Source organism: Manis javanica, chromosome 6, assembly GCF_040802235.1.
Source record: "Manis javanica isolate MJ-LG chromosome 6, MJ_LKY, whole genome shotgun sequence".
In the NCBI taxonomy this organism is placed as follows: domain Eukaryota; kingdom Metazoa; phylum Chordata; class Mammalia; order Pholidota; family Manidae; genus Manis; species Manis javanica.
The window spans coordinates 14,477,665-14,495,662 of record NC_133161.1 but is presented as its reverse complement, the minus strand read 5'-3'; the positions used below and the strand labels follow the sequence as shown (position 1 = coordinate 14,495,662).

Here is a 17,998-nt window from a genome sequence, read left to right as displayed (position 1 = left end):
TCCAGTGCATCTTCCAAACCACTCATTTTACTTCCTAAATCTCTTCATTCCTCTCTACTTCTACCTACTCTTACCTAAACCACTGAAAAAGCCTCCTACTTGTCTCTATGCAGAAGAGCCCCGTTTCTAATATTTTCTTGACATTGCATTGGTAGTGATTTTAAAAATGCAAATCTGGCCATGACACTTAGTTGCTTAAAAGCATTTAGAAGACTTTTTAAGACAAGAACCCAAGTTGTGATCCTGCTTGATTGGGCCTCTGCCTGCTTTGCCATGAGCTTCTCTTGCCAGTCTTCCTCTGAATCTCTCCACTTAGGTTGGACTGGCTTTCTGTCAGTTCTTTGAACCTGTTGTTCTCTTCTTCCTGGAGGTTTTTGTACATGCTGTTCTCTGCCTAGAAGGCTTTTCATCATTAATTGTTGACTCAACCTTCATAGCTTGGCACTAATATAATCTCTTTAGAGAAAGCCTTACCTAGGTAATTTCTCCTCTTACTTTCTCCAACCCTCCAATCCCAAGTTAAAATGAGATCAGTTTCCCCCATCATATGTTCTTATATCCTCTCATACTTTTCCTTTATGGCACTTCTCCATTTGTAGTTATGTATTAATGTGACTGTTCCAACAACTTTTGTCTGTCTCACATTAAATCTTCATAACTACTCAGTAAAATCTGTGTTATTGCCTTCATTTAAAGATGAACATTCTAAGTAACCTGCCCAAGACTACTCAGCTAGTAAGTGGGTGAACTGGGGTTTGAACCCACACTCCCATCTATGAGACTAAGTATCATAAGGGCAGGGACCATGTTTGCTTTTCCTGATTGTTGTATTCTCAACACTTAGCATAGTGCCTGGAATATTTGCTATTTTGAAATAAGGATAATATCCTTATATTTCCATTTCATGTGTTTATAATTGAAAATACACTATCAGTTTAAATTTATGAACACCATTAAGAAGATAACTAATAGAAGTCAAGTATAGTTGGTATGTTATTTATGTATGACTAAGTAGTGTGATCACCTTTTCATTTTTCTCAAAAACTGATGTGATATGTTTCTTTTATTAGGTGTGTACAAGCTGTGAGGACAATGCAGAAGCTAATGGGTTTTGTGTCGAGTGTGTTGAATGGCTCTGCAAGACATGCATCCGAGCTCACCAAAGGGTGAAGTTCACAAAAGACCACACTGTGAGACAGAAAGAGGAAGTATCTCCAGGTAATAAGTTAGTTCTTTTAATCTTTTTTTCTCTCTCCCTCCGCCCACTGTCTTTTCTTCCTTTCTACACTGACACTAGTTAGAAATTAAATATACTCTTGCTTTTTAATACAAGGAAATCTATATTATAGTTGAAATTTGAATGTTTACATATGTTGGAAAGTATCAATATAGAATCCTTCTGCGTATACCCATACTTTCAATCCTTCTCCAATGAAAGCCTTAATTTGGTGTAAATGTATAGCAAATGGAACAAAAAGGTTGTTTTTTAAACTTCTTATCTCTTATTTCTAAGATGACAAGAGTTGAGATTGAAGAGTTTTTCCCCTCTGATACTCTAGTAGTAACCCTGTTTCATATTTGATATACAGATTACCAAAGAAACTGCTTTTTATGCAGTTATGGTTTCTGGATTTTTATTGCATAGCTTATGGTATAAAGTTCAATACATTTCCTTATAGTAGTAAAATATATGTAACTTAAAATTTGCCACTTTAAAAATGTAATTCAGTGGCATTAATTGCCTTTATAATATTATGCAACCATCACCACTCTCCATTTCTATCTAAAACTTTTTCATTACCCCCAAAAGAAACTGTACCCAGAAAGTACTAACTGCCCATTCCCCTCTACCCCCAGCCCCTGCTCATAAAAAGAGGAATCATATACTGTTTCTTTTTTGATATATGGATTGTCTTACCACAATGTTCTCAGGATTCATCCATGTTATAGCATTTATCAGAACTTCATTTTTATGACTCACTAATATATTTTTGTTTAAAAATTATTTTGCTGCCTTTTATTCATTGAGCCAACCAATATTTTTATGCCTATTATGTTCCAAGAACTTTGCTAGGTACTAGAGATGAAAAGCAGAATAAGACAGAGACTTCCTATCGTGTAGGAATCATTAACACGGTGGAGACTGTGAACAAATTAGCCATCATAGTTTGGCCTCAGAAGTTCTATGGGAGCACATGAAACGAATACCAAACTCAGATTTGGGGATTTAGGTTGGAGGCCAAATCTGTGATTTCAGGAATGAATGGAAGTTCATCATGTGAAGGAGAGGGGTGGGGAAAACTAAAGTCCATGTCCAAATTTCCAGAGCTGAAAGGTTGAGTCCAGCTGGAGACTAAGATGCAAAAGGAGGAGTATGCAAAAGAGATGAGGATAAGATTCTGGAGACACAGGAAAAGGGGATATAATTTCTGATGACACTGATGACAAAAAGACACAAAGCCAGGTATACAGTCAGGTAGGCTGATTAATGCTAGAAAGACTTCTGTTCTTTTTGTGAAGTCAGCTGTCTGTTGAAAAACAGAGCAGAGGAAATAGGATTAAAATGTAGGGAATGTGGAGGATATTTGAAATGACTCCAGTTGAAAGAGAGACCAGCTTCAGAAACCGGATTGCTTGGTAACATCGTGGTTATATTTTATATGTAGGCCTTAAAACTTCCTCCATCAGGCCTCAGCAGACAGAGTGTAGGTACAGAGAAGAATTGAACCTATTTAATGTTGAAGTTTAGCTGGACAGGTGTGCAGAAGTTCAAAAGAGTAAGCGATATAGATAATGGCATTTATTGAAATGAAGGATTTGGGGATTTTAACTCTATCAAGGAAGTGAAGTTAATAATATCAGTTTACAGGGTGCAAGAAATGCTTAGGAACTAGAGATATTCAAGAGTTTAAGAAAAGGTTAGAAAGAAGTACTAGAGTGGGATGTTTGAATTTATTACAGATATGGACCAGTTATGGACAGTCAAAAATCAGGTTGGGACCATGATGTATATTAAATGGAATAATGTGCTAAAATGAAGTACAGATCTCTGGAGATGGGAAAGTGTGAGAGGCTTGTCTTTATATGGTAATCTGGGCAGACTTCTCAGGCATCTAGAAAGATGATGAGACTTAGCACTAGGAGAGGACTGTGAGTCAGGATCTAAATTCTTTGATAAATAAAGGAATTCTCTAAGTGGCTGACATGATGTCCTAATTATCTAAGTCAGAAGCTCTATAAATATTCCTGGATAGCAGGCATGAACCAGAAAGATCTATATGGTCACCCTATCTACTATGATACCCAGATGACATGAACTAGAAGAGTACAGGGAGTTAACTGAAAGAATATTCAAATTACTAATAGTGAATTGCTGAAATTAATTCCCGTTGGTGGTCTTGATGTCCTGTACTTTTAATATTCTTTTAAGATACTGCTAATTTTTTTATCATTTTCCTTTTTTATTCTGAACTATATGTATTTTTGCCTTCTTTAATTTTTCTTAGAATTATTAGTGTTTAAGACTTGGTTTATGATCTATGACTTTGATTTCTGCTGTTTTTTTCTTTTTTAGATATTCTGCATTTATGGTTACAAAGCTGTTGGGGATTTACGAGTTTTTGTATTATTTTCTACATAAGGATATGGAAAGAGGGCTGTGATGCATATTACATGCAAAAAACAAGTTGTTGAACAGTGTGATTATTATGAACCCAAGAATTCATTAAAAGCAAAAGGGAAATTTTCCCAGAGCTCATATTTTATTTGTTTATGGTTTCAACTTCACATTTTAATTTTATTGTAATCAGAAAATACGAGTCTATTAACTCATTCTACTTGCTGGCACACATTTACTTATGTATACATTACCCTTTGACCCAACAGTTCTACTAGGAATTTATTTTATGGAAACATTCAATAATTTATAAATTTCATATGTTTATTTCAGCATTATTTTCCAATGTTGAAAAATGAGAAACATTCAAATGTCCACTGGTAGGTGGCATATACATTTGATGGAATACTGTGCAATTAATAAGTAAATGGATGTACTTACTAACAGAAAGGTATCATGCTAAAAAATTTTACAAGACAATATCTATAGGACCACTTAAAATATTTTATAGCACAAAATACCCACTAGTTTATGTAGTTACATACATAAACAACCAGAGAAATATATACCAGGTTTTTAATAGTGGGATTATTTCTAAACTGTTTGGATTTTACCTTTAATTATTAGTAAGATAACTGATGTTTACTGTTTAATCAGTTGTTCATTGTATTATACTCCAATTTTCCCATTTAACATTAAACACAAGCATCACCCAGATTTCTTCCCACTCTGGATAACTATTGTCTCACTTACCTGGATTATTTCCTTAAGTCTTTTTAATTCCACAAAGCATCTTTTTAACTTACAAACTTTCTTTTTCTTCTTAATTAATTTAAGTTATACTTTGCAAAATCAAAAACTCATGATTTCCTTCTGAAATGCTGAAAATATTTAACATTTTAGTATCTGTAAAACCTAGTAGTAGTAATGGTGCCAATGAATTGTTTGTAGCTCTTTTATATCTGAATGGATTTGAATTTATATGGACAATCTAATCATTTTTACTACTGAATTTTGTTAATTTTTCTTTTGCCTCCCATTGTTTCTACAGAGGCAGTTGGTGTGACTAGTCAGCGACCAGTGTTCTGTCCTTTTCATAAGAAGGAGCAGCTGAAGCTTTACTGTGAAACATGTGACAAACTGACATGTCGAGACTGCCAGTTATTAGAACATAAAGAACATAGGTACAGCATCTTTCTTTATATTCATAGGTTGAGAAGACAGCCCTGTGAGGACTAGAGGATTGCTGGCACCCCAGTCAAATGACGATATGCAAATAATGTTTTGTTCAGCCAGCAGTATGTTCGCTTGTTCTAGGATTTTTAAGCTTTGGCACTATTGACATTTTGTCATGGGAAGTGGGGGCTGTCCATCCAGTATTTATTTTATTATACCATTATATGGTGTTTAGCAGTGTCTTTGACATCTATTCACTAGATTCCAGTAGCATTTTCCCATTTGTGACAAACAAAAATGCCTCCAGACATTGCCAGATGCCCTAGGGTCACAGTGAAATCACCCTGAGTTGAAAACCACTAGCCTATATACTGTTTAAAATATATAGAATCAGTTATCAGTATTAGAAAATGAGGAGATTTTACATTTAAAAAAATCTAGATCTTTGGTTTGTTGGTTTTTGAGAAAATGGAAGTTGTTGTAGCCCTAGGGCCCATACACTTTTATGTAAGCATTGGACTTTGACTGGAATGAACTGTAATGCTCTTTAGAATGAGGCATACCTTTTCCAGTTTACATTTTTTCCTGTAAAAACTCACGTTTAAATCTGACGTCCATAGTTACTTGAGTTAGCAACTGCTGATTTTAGACAATAAGATTCTGGTTAATTAATACAAACATAATTGGTTAAAATTATCTAGGTTCCCAGTAATGGCAGTCTAGGCAATTTGGACCAGTCATACCAGTGAGGATATCTAGAAAACCTGTTCAAAATACAGAAATCGTTGATAAGAAATTTTAGAGCTCAGTAGTAAATAATTACTGGATCAGGTTGGTTTGGGGACAGAGAATGGAAGACACACACACACACCTCAAGGGATGTGCATACAGATTGAAGGGAAAAAGCTTTAAAAAGATTACAGGCTGGGAAGACAGGGATTGTAGTTCAGAGGTCACAGGGATTAAAGACTGCTCCCTGCCTTGAGTTGGTACCCTATGAAAGCCCACACTTATTATAGTGAAGTTGAACTAGCTGGTGAATAGTTCATCACAGGGACTAAAGCTCAGCATCAAATCTTCTAAATTAAAATAATTTTGCTGGTGCCCAAGGTACTTGATAAAATCAAATGTAAATCCTCCCAGGAGAAAGAAAACATCATCCTAGGCCTCAAATTAATTCAGTAATGAGTTTTGCAAAATATGGGTCTAGCATGCAATTATAAATAAACAAGTATGGTAAGAGATAGGACAATGTGAACAAAACCTAGAAGAAAGAACAAACAATATAAAAAACCCTTAGTGCTACATCTTATTATATAGAAGATGGTGAGGGAACAAAATGGAAAACTTGGGTGGAAAGCTGAAAACTATTTTTTTTTAAATGAAATGGAAAGTGTAGAACTGAAAATTGCAATAAGTGGAATTAACTCAAAAGAAGGTTTAAGAGCAGATTTGACATAGCAAGAAATTAAGAATTAATGAACTGAACAGAGAGAACCAAGATGGTGTGAGTAGAGCAGCAGAAATCTCCTCCCAAAACCAAATATATTTTTGAAAATACAACAAATACAACTAATCCTAAAAGAGAGACCAGAAGACACAGGACAATAGCCAGACTACATCCACACCCACAAGAACCCAGCGCCTCGCGAAGGAGGTAAGATACAAGCTGCGGCCCAGCGGGACCCAAGCGCCCCTCACCCCAGCTCCTGGCGGGAGGAGAGGAGTCGGGGCGGAGAGGGAGAGGGAGCCCAGGACTGCTAATCACCCAGCCCTAGCCATCCACACCAGAGCGCAGACACGGCATGCGTGGGGTGCTGGAAACTAGGGAAACAGGACAGTAAGACCTGTGAGTGGGTCCCTGCAGTCAGCGCACCCAGGACAAAGAAAAGCAAGTGCTTTTTGAAAGTGTTAAAAGGACAGGGAAACCACAGCTGGACGGAAGTGCCCTGGGACACTTAGCCCAGCAGCTGCGAACCTCAGGGAACTCTGGGTGCCCAAACCCTCTCAGTGCAGCTCGGAGGCCCCTCACCGCGATTAACAGCCTCCTGCCTGTTCCTCCTCCAACGCAGCTCCGCCATTATTGGAGCAGCAGCCTGAGGCCGGCCACACCCACAGCAAATGCAGAGCTAAATAACTCCATAGTGGCTGGGCAAGATCAGAAGCCCTGTCTGCACGCAGCTGCCTAGCACAAGCCGCTAGAGGCTGCTGTTCTCCCAGGAGAGGAAGGCCATAAACTGGCAAGAAGGGACTTTCTCTTACCCAACACACACGCCAGCTTCCCACAAATATATCTATCGCCCTGAAAATGCAGAAGAAATTGATACAGACCAAGATCACAGAGGCAAACCCTGAGAAGGAGATAGACCTAACCAGTCTTCCTGAAAAAGAATTAAAAATAAAGCTCATAACCATGATGATGGAGCTGCAGAGAAATATGCAAGAGCTAAGGGATGAAGTCTGGAGAGAGATTATAGATGTCCAGAGGGAGATTACAGAAATGAAACAATCTCTGGAAGGATTTATAAACAGAATGGATAAGATGCAAGAGGCCATTGATGGAATAGAAACCAGAGAACAGAAACACATAGAAGCTGACGCAGAGAAAGAGAAAAGGATCTCCAGGAATGAAACAATATTAAGAGAACTGTGTGACCAATCCAAAAGGAACAATATCCACATTATAGGGGTACCAGAAGAGAGAAAAAGGAATAGAAAGAGTATTTGAAGAAATAATTGCTGAAAACTTCCCCAAACTGGGGGAGGAAATAATTGATCAGACCATGGAAGTGTACAGAACTCCCAACAGAAAGGATCCAAGGAGGACAACACCAAGACACGTAATAATTAAAATGGCAAAGATCAAGAACAAGGACAGAGTTTTAAAGGCAGCTAGAGAGAGGAAAAAGGTCACCTACAAAGGAAAACCCATCAGGCTATCATCAGACTTCTCAACAGAAACCTTACAGGCCAGAAGAGAATGGCATGATACATTTAATGCAATGAAAAAGAAGGGCCTTGAACCAAGAATACTGTATCCAGCACGACTATCATTTAAATATGAAGGAGGGATTAAACAATTCCCAGACAAGCAAAAGTTGAGGGAATTTGCCTCCCACAAACCACTTCTACAGGGTATTTTAGAGGGACTGCTCTAGATGGGAGCACTCCTAAGACTAAATAGAAAATAAAATCACAGCAAAGAAAGCAGACCAACCAAATACTAACTAAAGGCAAAAAATAAAATCAACTACCCACAAAAGCAGTTAAAGGAAGCACGGAAGCACAAAAGAGCACAGAATAAAACAACCAACATATAAAGAATGGAGGAGGAGGAATAAGGGAGAGAAATAAAGAATGACCAGACAGTGTTTAAAATAGCTCAATAAGTGAGTTAAGTTAGACAGTAAGATACTAAAGAAGCTAACCTTGAACCTTTGGCAACCATGAATCTAAAGCCTGCAATGGCAATAAGTACATATCTTTCAGTAATCACCCTAAATGTAAATGGACTGAATGCACCAATCAAAAGACACAGAATAATAGAATGGATGAAAAAGCAAGACCCATCTCTATGCTGCTTATAAGAAACTCACCTCAAACCCAAAGACTATAGGAACAAAGAAAGACTGAAGGAACAGAACAGCAGCAGAATCATAGAACGTAAGAATGGACTAACAGTTACCAAAGGGAAAGAGACTGGGGAGAAAGGGAGGGAAGGAAGGGATAAGGATGGGGAAAAAGAAAAGGGGACATTACTATTAGCATGTATAATGTGGGGGGGGGGGCATGGGGAGGGCTGTGCAACACAGAGAAGACAAGTAGTGATTCTACAGCATCTTACTATGCTGATGGACAGTACTGTAATGGGGTTTGTGGGGGGATTTGGTGAAGGGGAGACCCTAGTAAACATAATATTCTTCATGTAATTGTAGATTAATGACAACAAAATAAATAAATAAATTTTTAAAAAAAAGAATTAATGAACTAGAAGAAAAGAAAGTATCCAGAATGAAGCACGATCAACAGAAGGATGGAAAATAGAAGAGGGTATAATTGGGGCAATGGGAAGGAAGCAACATTTGAGGGCAGACTATAATAGCTTAGAACTTTGTAATAGTGAGACAGACATCTAGCCCATATTTAAGAAGCAGCATGAACGCACAACAAGCTAATAAGAAAGTAAGATTTTGAAGTGCAAAAAGAAAATAAGTAGAAGACTAAAATTCTATATCCAGTGAATATACTCTTCAAAATGAAGGTTAATGAAAGATATTTTCTGACAAAATAAACTGGGACAGTATATCCAGTAAATTCTCATGACAGTACACTTAGGCAGAAGAAAAATGCATGATGGAATAAAGAGCAGTTAAAATGATATGTATTACTAAGTATAAAAAATGTTGACTTATTAATAAAAATGTGTTGTTGGTATGTCATGTTTATGTGTTGTATATAACACAGCAGATGCCAGGATATGGAGTTCATATTCTAAGGCTCGTGCATGGTTTCGAAAGAGTTTAGTACAAATTAAAATTAGATGATAAGTGTGTTTGTAATATCTAGAATAGTCACTAAAAGAATAATAAGAATATGTAATTATAAAGATAACAGAAGGGGGGAAATGGAATAATAAAGTCTAAACACAGGCCAAAAAAACAGAAAGAAACAAAGGACAGCTTCTGCAACTATAAATGGTGGGCAGGAAGACCCTAGGGTTAGAAAGGCTGGAGAGTGCAGGGATGGTGTGTATGGGGTCCTCCCACCCAAATTTTCAAAATAAAGAAGGTCCATGAGCAATATCTGTAAAAAAAAAGAGATTCTTAAGGGATAATTCTGAGAGTAGGGGAAAATACGCCTTCTAGGGATATGTTTGGTATTTTTAAAAGATTATTATTTACACTTTTTACTCATTTGGGGCTTTTCCTCATTTTTGACCGATATATTTGTGTGAAATAATTGGTTTATTTACTTCTTTCTTCAGATATCAATTTATAGAAGAAGCTTTTCAGAATCAGAAAGTGATCATAGATACACTAATCACCAAACTGATGGAAAAAACAAAATACATAAAATTCACAGGAAATCAGATCCAAAGCAGGTAAATTACGTTTATAGTATTAAAATCACCTTTATATAATGTGTGAGTATATTCACTTTTAGAACAGACATTTTACCAAGTTCATGGTGTTTCCAGCTGTCAGATGGCTGTTCTACTCATAGTCGATAACACTTTTCCAGAAACTTTGAATTTCTGGAAACTTCAGGTTGGAAAGTATTCATTTCAGCAATGGAATTTCAAAACTGTTATGGTAATAAATTAATAATGGCTCATTTTATCTGGCAGGTATTGATAATTTATAGTTATCTAGTGCTTTCCAAATTTAAAGAAATGCCAGGATTTAAAACCAGCTATTTTTGCCAGTATTGTAAGATATTTTAATGCTTGATTAAAACTTTCCTAAACTCTGAGATGCCTCCTCTGGGCTTTGATCTTTCAGCCTGAGTAAGGTGCATATCTCAGAGACCAGGGATCATTGAATTATTTCACCCCTTTTTTTATTCCTTGTCTGATAAAATACTTAAATAGTTTTTTATACATAATTACCTGTACATATACTGTCCTCAAAAGTAGGAAATCATCAACTGTCCAGAGGCTTATGTCTTACAATTCAGTGATGGGGGAGCAATATAACCTCCATGTGGAAGAGGGAGTTTGTCTAGCCCTTTTATTATTCCATTTGGGGCACTGACATTTTACAACCTTTACAACACATACGAAATTCCGTATCCTTTCTTTTGTTGTTTTGCATACAAAATTAACATGTCACTGCTTAACTAGATCAAGAAATGCTTATTAGAAGGAGCCTTAACAAGAGAGACCTCACATGTTGTTCATGGGGAAAATCGTGTCAGCCTTTTGTGGATCATCTTCCTTAAGAGCAGTCATCACAATCTGTTATTCTACAATGTTAGAATATGGCTAGGGTGGAACATTGGGAATTTTTTCTAAGGAATTCCCTGGTTTACCTAATTTCCTTAAAAGATTCTTAAATATAATTTATACTTTTCTTGATGTCCTGGTATTGCTATTGTTTTATCTATTCATTATTTTACATTTTGGTAGTAACAGTTCTGTTGTGGGTCTTACAGTTTTTATTATTCTTTATCAGCTCTCATTTCATTTTTTCTTTCTCTTTCATATAACAACTGTGTTTAACTAAATACTATTTCCTTTTCCTTATTCTAATCATAATACTCTATTTTGCCAAATAGAGTAATTGTGGCTTTAAAAATTTTTATATCTGAGTAATTGAAAATTTTAATGAATATTTATGGTTGATGAGGAAAGAGAATTAAGCATTTCTACCATCTAGTGGCAAATGGTAACAATTGTAAAATAACTTAATGTAGGTGTAAGATCTACCCTTTAATGTATGAGCTATGGGCCAAAGTTCTTTTTTTTTTTAATATGGATATACATTTGTTTTAACACCATTTGTTGAAAAGACTATTGTATTGCTACTGAACTGACTTAGTACCTTTGTAGAAAGTCAGTTGACCATGTGTATTTGAGGTTATTTCTGGACTTTCTATTCTGTTCCACTGTGTTCTTTTTTCTCAGTATACCTCACTTTCATCATGACTGTAGCTTTTTACTGTAAATCTTCAAATTAGATAGTGTGAATTCTCCAAATTTGGTTTTTTGTTGTTTTTTGTTTTTTACTTTTTGTTAGTGGTTTATGCTGTTTTTACAAAGTTCTAAATTACTATTTGGGTGGATTTTGGTTTTGAATTGTGGTAAGAATGAAAGAATTGTTGTATTAGGTATTAATTGCTCATATCTTTATAGCCTACTGATCATAGAAAGATTGAATTTACTGGACTGACTGACTTTGGTGTTAAATTCTTTTTTTTTTTTGCATATGCACACAGGACACTGCTTGTCCCTTTTCCATCCTGTTCTACCATCATGAAAATTTAAATTAGTTGTTTGTTTGCTTGCTTGTTTTGAGGTTGTTCCCCAGACCTATCTGATTTCCTAGATCCTATAGTCAATATTGATGTCAAATAATTATCTCAAAGAATTTGCTACAGAGGATAAAATCTCCGCCCTTTGATCTTAAGTTTTGGAGGGGTAGCAATGGGAGGAACAGAAGAAATGAAGCTTTATTTATCTCATAATGTTTGGTGCATTCCCCATTATTCTTTTCTGTTTCTATAAGATATTCTCATGTGACACTATGTATTTTCTTTCTATCCATTTCGATCTCCATGAAAACAGCATTCCTACTTCCTCTAATAAAAGAAAAAAACATGTGATGAATGAAACATAAAGTAGTTATTTGCTTATTTCAAGAAAAATATGTTATTGAAAGTAGGAAACTACTGTCTTTTTGCTTCTGTGCCGGTAAAAGTAATACTGTAGCAGTTCAAATGCTAAGATAAGATTGACACATTTACACTTCTACTTCTTAGTTGCAGTGAATGCAATAGAACTCACGCAGAGTCATGGTTTTCTTTACCTTATTTATAAATCTTTTTTTTTTTGGTCCATCCTTTTAGGCCAAGTATTGATTTTCCTGGGTGTCATTGTAGTTTTTCCAAACTGTATTTTCTTAAAACGTGTTCATTCTCTTGCAATTTTATATGTTTTGTTTTAAGATTGAATTAACTGACTAACTTTCAAAAGAATTGTATTTCTGCTGTCTCATCTTTAAGAAAGTCAATTTAAACTGAAGGACCACTAGAAATAGCTGAGCTTTTAGAGCTGTAAACGTTTTGGCCTAATTTAGACATTTTAAAAAATCAATTTTAAATACTATAAAACAAATTTTTTGCTTTAAAGTTGAGATTTTTTCTCCCATTTCATTTCATCTTTCAGGATAATTGAAGTAAATCAAAATCAAAAGCAGGTGGAACAGGATATTAAAGTTGCTATATTTACATTGATGGTAGAAATAAATAAAAAAGGAAAAGCTCTGTTACATCAGCTTGAGGTAAGTTACTGTTAATGAAACAGTATGTTGTAGTGATTTAACATAGTATTTTCTAATGTATTAGTGAATTTGAAATAACATCCTTTTTCATATGATTGTTTCCATTTACGATTCAGTAATATTTTCTCTCCATTCCCAAGTTTTCCTTTACCAGGTTCTATATCCTAGCCTACAATTTATGGCTTTATATAATGCACTAGGAATGTCTTAATTCTTACTTCATAGTGCAAAGCATAATATAATGCCATGCTTGAAGGAGGAGCTTTGTAAATATTGAACAGATGAATCATTTTAGAGATTGAAGTGACAACTTTGCATCAACAAAGGAGTACAAATGAGGAGAATTTTTAAGAAAGATGCACTATGTTAAATTTAATTCTCAACTATACGTTTAACCTTATGAGAAATGAGGTAAAACAATGTGCCTCCTGCTGTCAACATGTTATAACCTTAATTGTGAAAGCAGTATTTAGGGAGAGATGCTCAAGGCACTTAGGACAGTTGTTTTCCACTGCAGATAAGAAAAGTATTACTATTTTCATCAGCTTTTTACACTCATAAAGGTCCAAAGTCAGTGTCTGAGTTCAGATAATCTCAGGTTACAACTTCTACATGGACACATTAACATACTATTAATTGCATGATACTTTAGTATTCTTTTAGTATATTGATACAGAAAGAATTCACAGTAAAGAAGCAATTTAGAATGGGAAGAGAATAAAGGAATCCTGATGTGCAAAGATTAAAAAGACTCCTAGAAATAAATTAGTTCAACCACTTTATTTTATAGTTGACAAAATTATAAGGCTTTGTCAGAAAGCTCTCTCTCTCCTGGGAAAGCATAGTCATTCCTATAGTTAATCAACCATACAGGAAACAAAGACTAAAAGAATTCCCTGTTCTTTTGTAAACAAATAATGTACTTAGTGAAGAAGTATTTTGGCCAGGAAGAATCAGACCCCATTTATAGTAATAATTTTTTAAAGATTCTATAATTTTTTAATAGAAGTATTTATAGACAATTTTAAGAAGTATTTAAACAATTTTAAAAGTTTTTCCAGCTCTGCTTAAAATCAGATGTCACTTAGATTTGCTTTTTCAGAGATTAGCAGTGCATACATGCATTGTTGTGGCTGTTTCCAAACTTTACTGTAAGTAAAAATCACTTGCAAAGTGTTTTTTTAAATGAAGATAAAGAACAAAAGATGACCAGAAAAAAGATGACCAAATTTCTAGGAATGAACCTGGTCATCAGTATTATTTTTAATCAACTTTATTGACTTACATTTTTTATAGCACCTTTTAAATATGCCTGTATTCCTCATACCCTTCTCCTGATTCACAGAATTCTCCTTTAAAGGCAAGTAAAGGTAGTCAGTTTTATCTAAGACTCACAGCCCGAATTGTTGTTACCATAGAAGACCAAGAAACTATGGTCTCTGATTCTCAGTTTGCAACCTTCTCGAAAGTCAGTGGAATTTCTATTCTTTCTAGAATGTCTCCAAAGAAATACTTAGCGTTTACAGAGGTTAGAAATAGCCTAAAAAGTAAGTTATCTCTGAACTCAAATTAGACGTGAAAGAGCCATAGACACTGTGGTTAATTAAGTCAGTTTAGCATATGAGTATTTTCCAAATTTGGAAACCAGGCCAGGGTATAAGTTCATTTTTTTGTTGAGGATATAAGTCCATGTTAGGGTGGAACAATTTTATTTTTAAACTTTTCTTCGGAACCAGTATAAAGCCCTATTCTTTTCCCCTTTCCTTGCCAAGTAAAGGAGATTTGGGGATAAAGACCTTTAAATAAAATAACCCAGGTTTAGTGTTCTCCACTTTTGATGAACATGTGTTCTTGCCTGTGTACTTCTTGTAGAGAAATTCTGTATATTCTGCTTTTACATAGCTTTTCTAAGAGTGCTTTGGCCCTGTTTGTCAGTGTATTAATTGGGTCACATGGTAATTCTCAACAGAAAAAAATAATCTAATCCCTTTTTTACCACATGCAAAGTGTAAGTGTTGTCTACCACATGGCATGATTAGGCACAAATTGGTTGCAGTCAGGACTAGACTGCCTAAAAGGTGAAATCATGTGATTGACTAAAGCATGTGATCTGGTAACTTTACTGGATTGGTGGATGGTACATCTGTTTTATTTTTTAGGACTGAATTTAACCAGCATTTACTGTGTTATAACTGACCCCCAGGTTTTGTCCCCTTTTGGATATTGGAAGATGTATGAACAGAGTCCTAAATGCCAGAATATATAGAATCAGATCAAGGTCCTGGAAGGTGGCAGGCAGCAGAGGCAGTGGTGGTGGCAATGGCCTTTGGGGCACAGTTTTTTGTTTCAGTGAAAGTGATCCTTTGTACTAAGGTGAAAAAACAGTGTTTTCAATTTTTATCACTCGAGGTGGTGACTGTTTTAATTTGATATTCTGAAAATGACAATTAAAATGTATGTTATATGTGGTACTAATTTTGAAATTATTTTCTCCTCCTCAGAGCCTTGCAAAGGACCATCGCATGAAACTCATGCAACAGCAACAGGAAGTGGCTGGGCTCTCTAAACAGCTGGAACATGTAATGCATTTTTCCAAATGGGCCGTTTCCAGCGGCAGTAGTACAGCTTTACTGTACAGCAAGCGACTGGTAATATGGACTAAGTATGGTTTATTTTACATGCATCAAAATAGAAACAGTGGAGTTACTGTAATACTTAAAATACAGAAATGTTCACTAATCTGTTTGTGCTTAAATGCCTTTTACCGTTTTCTAATTTTAATCAAAATATTTTCGTTTTTAAAAAATATTTTTAACTGCTGTGATTTAGGTGTCTCCTCAGTTTTAATCTTCCTTTGTCACTCCTGTTTTGTTTTTTTCCAAGTTTTCTCTCAGTGGCTACCGAACTTAACCAACAGTAATGATGACAATAAAGATTTCCCAATCAACTATAGTGAACCGGGCACTTAATCCAAGTGTTTTCCATATAATATTTCATTTACACTTCTGCATCATTTGTAGAAGACATGTATCCACCCCCATTGTATGTGTGATGAAGCCAAGGCACAGAATTAGGTAATATGCCTAAGGCTACAAAGTAAGAGGTGTAGCCAGAATTCCAACTTGGACACCTGATCCCAAGGGTGTGTTCCTCATGTCGGCACTACATGGCTTACTCTGTCAGCAGTATATAATGCTGGATATTTCAACCCCATTTGCTATAGAAAAGTGGCTCTTTGGTGAACTATTTTGATAGTCTAGAACACTGCTACTGAAAATGTAGTCACTGCATACTAATCACATTGGATTCTGGTTCAGTAGATCTAGGGAGGAGCCAGATTCTGTATTTCTAACAAGTTCCCCTGTGATGTTGATGGCTGTTGATCTGTAGACCATGCCTTTAGTAGCAGTCTAGAAAACAATTATTTAGCCACTAGAAGTCAAACCATATAAACATTCTTAAAAATTTCTGCTTTAATTAAAGATTAAAGATTTTTTATTAAGATTTTATATAAGGTTCCACAGAGATTTATACTTAGAAATCAAATTATGACACCAATATCAATTTTCTGTTCACCCACTCCATTTTTAGAATCAAATGGGAGAGATACCTTATGACCATTTTGAAATAAGGAAATGCACTTATGGATAAACTTGCATAAACTAGGTTCAAATATTGAGTGACTTGTTAGAAAACTGATTTGAACTATTTCTGTAACTATTCCTAATCATGAATTATATTCAACTCAGGATTTTTTTTCTTTCATAATTATCAGTGATGCCATCTCAATTTTGAGTGATTTTTTTTCTTTTTTATTGCTTCACTATCTAATGAAAAACAGCTTCTATATAGTGCATACCTTCTGTGTTACTTATATTTTCTTGAAAGTCAAACATAGAAGGGATGAAAGGAGAAAGTGAGAATTTTTTTCAGTTAAACCCATAGTGAATATTTTTATTTGTATGTGTGTAAGAGAGCATCCACACAATTAGATATTCAGTTAATCTCAATATGTTTAAAAATTTGTTTCTCTAATATTATTCTGTGATTTTGTTTTTGCCTCTAATATGGAGAAAACAATAAAAATAGCAGAAGATTAATTTGCAGAATGATCTCTTAAAGTAGAGGAGATGGAGATTGTCCTCTGTAATATGGGAGAAAATAGTCACAGCAAATCATAAGCAACCAGTATTACCCAATTCCTGATTGACCAAATCTTGTGTGTTATGTTTTTTTAATTTTCAAATTTTCTAAAGCCGATGAACTCAAGTGGGCTCTGAGTCATCACTAGTAGCCGATGTAGTTAATAAAATAATTTGCCTGCAATGCATGCAGAGCTGAGACTTCTGATTATTTTTTTAATGTAGGATTTCCAACTTCAGAATATTTGAAAATTATTATATTACACAACTCTGTTCTTCAGAATTCTTATGTTTTGTAAATATTGCCATATTTACTCAGGTTATCCTATAAATGATGGCTTTATATGTGTAAAAAATTTTAAATGTCCTGCAGGCCTGAAACTTGAAGGTTGGCTTCCAATTCTTAGTTCATCTTTTTGCTACAGCAATTATGATCAGTAAAAGATCAAACTCATTGGAATAGCAGAATTCTTTCAGAAGTCTATTTTTAAATATATTTTGAAATATTTTCACAGAATTTCCTTAGGATTCTTCTGTCAACATTGAGTTTATCCTTATGTTATTTAGAAGGAGGCAAGAAATATTGACAGAGACCAGGAGAGTAAAATACAGTCATTCTTTTCACTAGCAGATACAGAAATATCTTGCACTAGTAATTAGGAAACTATTACAGTATAAGTAGTCAAAAGAAATTCTGTAGTCTTACTGCCTTTTCCTCATTTTCCCATATAATTAATCTTCAAAGACCTTCTTTATGTTTCCTGAATGTCTCATAGCCAATTCCTTACTTTTAATCCTTGGGACTCAGAATATATCATGCTTTCTTGCCTGAGTAATAGTGCCCTTTCTTAGAAATGCCTTTCTTTCTCATGAATAACTAATGCTCATCTTTTTAGAGACTACCAGGTTCAGTTAAGTTTCATTTTCCTTTCCTCTTGGCAGCCTTCCATGACCAAGACTGGGTTGGATTTCCCTTCTCTCTGTATTTACAAAGCCTTTGTGCATATGTCCATCATACTTTAACGATTTTTATCTATTATTATTATATTTGCATCTTTTTCTAT

General features: G+C 35.0%; 1 protein-coding gene across 2 annotated transcripts in view; it reads left to right on the top strand.

Moving 5' to 3' along the window:
• TRIM24 (tripartite motif containing 24) overlaps positions 1-17,998 on the top strand; it is a 105,442-nt gene that overhangs the window by 55,426 nt on the left and 32,018 nt on the right. For both annotated transcript variants that reach the window (XM_073238389.1, XM_073238387.1), the window contains exons 3-7: positions 1,071-1,218; positions 4,668-4,800; positions 9,777-9,893; positions 12,678-12,792; positions 15,294-15,440. In XM_073238389.1, coding sequence (XP_073094490.1) covers positions 1,071-1,218; positions 4,668-4,800; positions 9,777-9,893; positions 12,678-12,792; positions 15,294-15,440 — 660 coding nt within the window. The remainder of the gene's footprint in view (positions 1-1,070; positions 1,219-4,667; positions 4,801-9,776; positions 9,894-12,677; positions 12,793-15,293; positions 15,441-17,998) is intronic.